The sequence below is a fragment of the Neophocaena asiaeorientalis genome, unplaced genomic scaffold (genome assembly GCF_003031525.2).
Source record: "Neophocaena asiaeorientalis asiaeorientalis breed wild unplaced genomic scaffold, Neophocaena_asiaeorientalis_V1.1 scaffold742, whole genome shotgun sequence".
Lineage (NCBI taxonomy): Eukaryota > Metazoa > Chordata > Mammalia > Artiodactyla > Phocoenidae > Neophocaena > Neophocaena asiaeorientalis.
In genome coordinates, this window is record NW_020173724.1 from 780168 (window position 1) to 784175 (window position 4008).

General features: G+C 44.7%; 1 protein-coding gene across 1 annotated transcript in view; it reads right to left on the minus strand.

Annotated features, from left to right (window-relative positions):
- LOC112403294 (obscurin) overlaps positions 1-3888 on the minus strand; it is a gene marked incomplete at its 5' end in the record, with an annotated part of 111322 nt that extends 107434 nt beyond the window's left edge. The window contains 2 exon segments of the mRNA XM_024750694.1: positions 3571-3856; positions 3859-3888. Of these exon segments, the coding sequence (XP_024606462.1) occupies positions 3571-3856; positions 3859-3888 (316 nt within the window).
- Positions 3889-4008: the final 120 nt, after the last annotated feature.

The following is a 4008-nucleotide window of genomic DNA, read 5'->3' on the forward strand; positions in this document are numbered from 1 at the left end:
GGGGTGTGGAGAAAAGAGAACCCTCTTGCACTGTTGGTGGGAATGTAAATTGCTACAGCCACTATGGAGAACAGTATGGAGGTCCCTTAAAAACTAAAAATAGAACTACCATATGACCCAGCAATCCCACTACCTGGTATATACCCTGAGCAAACCATAATTCAAAAACAGTCATGTAGGGCTTCCCTGGTGGCGCAGTGGTTGAGAGTCCGCCTGCTGATGCAGAGGATACGGGTTCGTGCCCCGGTCCGGGAAGATCCCACATGCCGCAGAGCAGCTGGGCCCGTGAGCCATGTCCGCAGAGCCTGTGCGTCCGAAGCCTGTGCCCCGCAACGGGAGAGGCCACAACAGTGAGAGGCCCGTGTACCCCCCCCCCAAAAAAAGAGTCATGTACTACAATGTTCATTGCAGCTCTATTTACAATAGCCAGGACATGGAAACAACCTACGTGTCCATCGACAGATGAATGGATAAAGAAGATGTGGCACATATATACAATGGAATATTACTCAGCCACAAAAAGAAACGAAATTGAGTTTTTTGTAGTGAGGTGGATGGACCTGGAGTCTGTCATACAGAGTGAAGTAGTCAGAAAGAGAAAAACAAATACCATATGCTAACACATATATATGGAATCTAAAAATAAAAAAGGTTCTGAAGAACCTTGGGGCAGGACAGGAATAAAGACGCAGACATAGAGAATGGTCTTGAGGACGTGGGGAGGGGGAAGGGTAAGCTGGGACGAAGTGAGAGAGTGGCATGGTCATATAAACATTACCAGATGTAAAATAGATAGCTAGTGGGAAGCAGCCACATAGCACAGGGAGATCAGCTCGGTGCTTTGTGACCACCTAGAGGGGTGGGATAGGGAGGATGGGAGGGAGATGCAAGAGGGAGGAGATATGGGGATATATGTATATGTATAGCTGATTCACTTTGTTATAAAGCAGAAACTAACACACCATTGTAAAGCAATTATACTCCATTAGAGATGTTTAAAAAAATGATTATCGGCTGTACAACTTGTCTATTTTCCATTGTGTGAGTTTTGCCATAGTTCCTAGGAATTGATCAATTTGTAATCCTCTGTTCTTTGTGAACTTTGTACACACATTGCAACAAAATATGGCTCTATATTGTGCTACATCTGTGTTCAGAAAGCTTACTTATCAATGTGAAAATTGCTGTCCCAGGATACCTGAAACTTTATAACACACAATTCAGCCATGAAATAATTCCAAGTATTATTGTGTGACCAACATTTTCCCTTATTCTGCTTCAATGAATTGAAACATCTCTTACTAACAGGAACCTCAAGTGTTCTTGGTAAGGATCTAGATGATCTGCCACAAAAACCCCAGTGGACAGATAACTCGTCTATCTCAGCCCTATGCAACAGGTAGACCCAGAGTGACAGACACCAAAGACCACCAATGGAGTCTGAACAAGCTAGGAAAATGTGACTAAGGATTATTACATGGAAAACAACCCATGATATAAAAGAACTGCCTCTCTCCCTCCAGGATACACCCAGCAATCCATGTTTCTATGAACTTAGATTTAGAAATGTTTTCTGCATATTGACTTCTTTAAACACAAATCCTACTCAAGAATCGTACACAGTCAAAAAATAATTTTGGGGGTTCTCTGAATTGATAATCACATCATCAGCATATTCCAACTTTAGATTCACGAAAACTTTTGCCAGTGATTTTATGATCCTTCATACTTGACTCAGTGGTTAGTCAGTGTACTGTCACTCACACCAGGGTTTCCAGATACCCATTAACTGGGATGTTGCTGTTGCTGCTATTGTATATGTATTTTATAATATAAAAAAAAGAACACTTTTATACAATTTGCTAAGAATATTATGGAAGGAACTGATGCTCCATTTTATCAAATTATTGCCCCGATATAGGACATTTAAATTTAATCAGACATTTGATTCTGTGCTCATTGAGATGATCACATTTTTTGCATTCAATCTCTTAATGTCAAGCCTTATATCTATTAACGTTGCCAACATTCAACTCAAGGTGCAATCCTAGACTATGACTTTCATAACTGATCTCTACCCCCTGCATACATGACTGAATTCCTTTTAATAACATTTAATTTATGATTTGGGCTTTGATAACCACAATAGATACGTCTGAAATTTCACTCATTCTTCCTGCCTTTCTTGTGTGGTTCTGGTATCTATGTCATATTCATTGCATAAAGAAAGTTATGGAGTGCATCTCCTTCTTCTGTCTCTAAGACCATCTCCACAAGCATGGAATAATAGTTTTTCAGGATATTTTGTAGAGTGTACCAGAGAACTACGAGGTATTTCTTGAGAATATTTTTCACTATTCTTCCTACTGATTGAAAAGTCATACAACTCTTTGAGATTTCTATATCTTCTTGTGTCAGTTTTCATACACTGGCCAGGATTTAGTCAAATTTCACAACGTTTCAAAGCTTTTATTTAAAAACACTCTCTAATATTCCCCAAATGCCACATTTTACAGAAATGCCTGGTCGGATCTGGGATATCTATAGACATCCATAAAACATCCTATGGTCTCACGGTCTCAAACAGTTATGGGTTGGCACCTAGGAGTCAATGTGGATTGGCAGCCCACCCCTACACAGCATTAAGACTCTCTTCACACAAGATGAGTTACCTGATTTCTTAGACTGCCCATTCTTCCAGCCACGAGGCAGAGACACTCACTAACCTTTAGGAAAATGTAACGAAATAAAGACTACTTTGCCCATCAGAGACAGCAGCTGGTACACTCAATCCTCATTAGCAAAGCAGACTGATGGGGCAGAAGCGAATTTTTCCTTTCCATTCCTAAATTCATCAAAATAAGGCCACGGGGAATACCGACCCACATCATCCAAACAATTTGAAGACAAAGACAAAATCCTATGCATTTAAGAAGATCACCCTAAATAGCACAGGTCACTCTATACCATTCCTCCTTTCTTCCTCCATTTACAAGATCGTGACAACAAAACTTGGGCCTATCTTCCACTACCTAAAGGCAACTGGAGCTTCCCTATCCAGGAAAAGGAAGGAAGGCCATCCCAGAAACATGAATCTGATCATCAAAAGTTCACTCCTAAGATAATTCCAAGCTGGATTGTGTACCAGGATCTCCACTAATCCGGGATCAAGGAAGTTGAAACCCCATCTGACAAACTAAGACCCGGCATGAGCTGCCGGATGAGGACATGTGGTCGGAGTTATGAAAGATATACGATGAGAGGAAAGTCACATATCCCCAGGCGGACCTCAGACGCCATGCATCAGGGAGAGCCAGGAACAAGAGAAAGGCTCTAGGCAGGTGCTAAGACACTGTGACTGGGCCTTAATGCATGGAAACAGGTGGACACAAAGGACCCTTCTTACCTCCACACCCACCCTCTCCATCCAACCTCCCCCTGGGAAAATGGCTATAAACGTGGGACGTGGAAGACTGGGAGGCTACAGGCAAGTGAACACCCGTCTGTCAGGCCACAAGACCATCCCCTCATCACCTCCAAATACGCTAGCTTAGTATCCTCCTCCAGGACTGACCTGTGACATCCAGGTGGAAGGAGACCCTCTGGCCCCCGGCCTCGCAGCTGTACTCCCCGGCGTCTGCCTTGCCCGCCTGCTGCACCACCAGCCGCCGCCCTCGGCCCGTGGCCTCCACACGCACTTTCGAGCTCGAACTCAGCTTCTTTCCATCCTTGTACCACGTCACCTCCGTCTGGGCCTGGGCCACCTCGCAGGTCAGTGTGGCACTGGCCCCCGCCACGGCCTGCACTTCACTGCGTGCCGGCTGCTCCTTGGCAAACACCACCTTGGGCTCTGGGGACAGGGAGGGATACACGGGTCAAGGACACCATCTCAGTCAGGAAAGCAGCCCCGGACAAAGGAGACCTGGGTGGGGAGCCATGTGCCAGTCAGGTGCGAGGGGTGCGGAGATGGGGCAGGGGCCAAGCTGGAGACTTCTCCAGGCTCTGCAC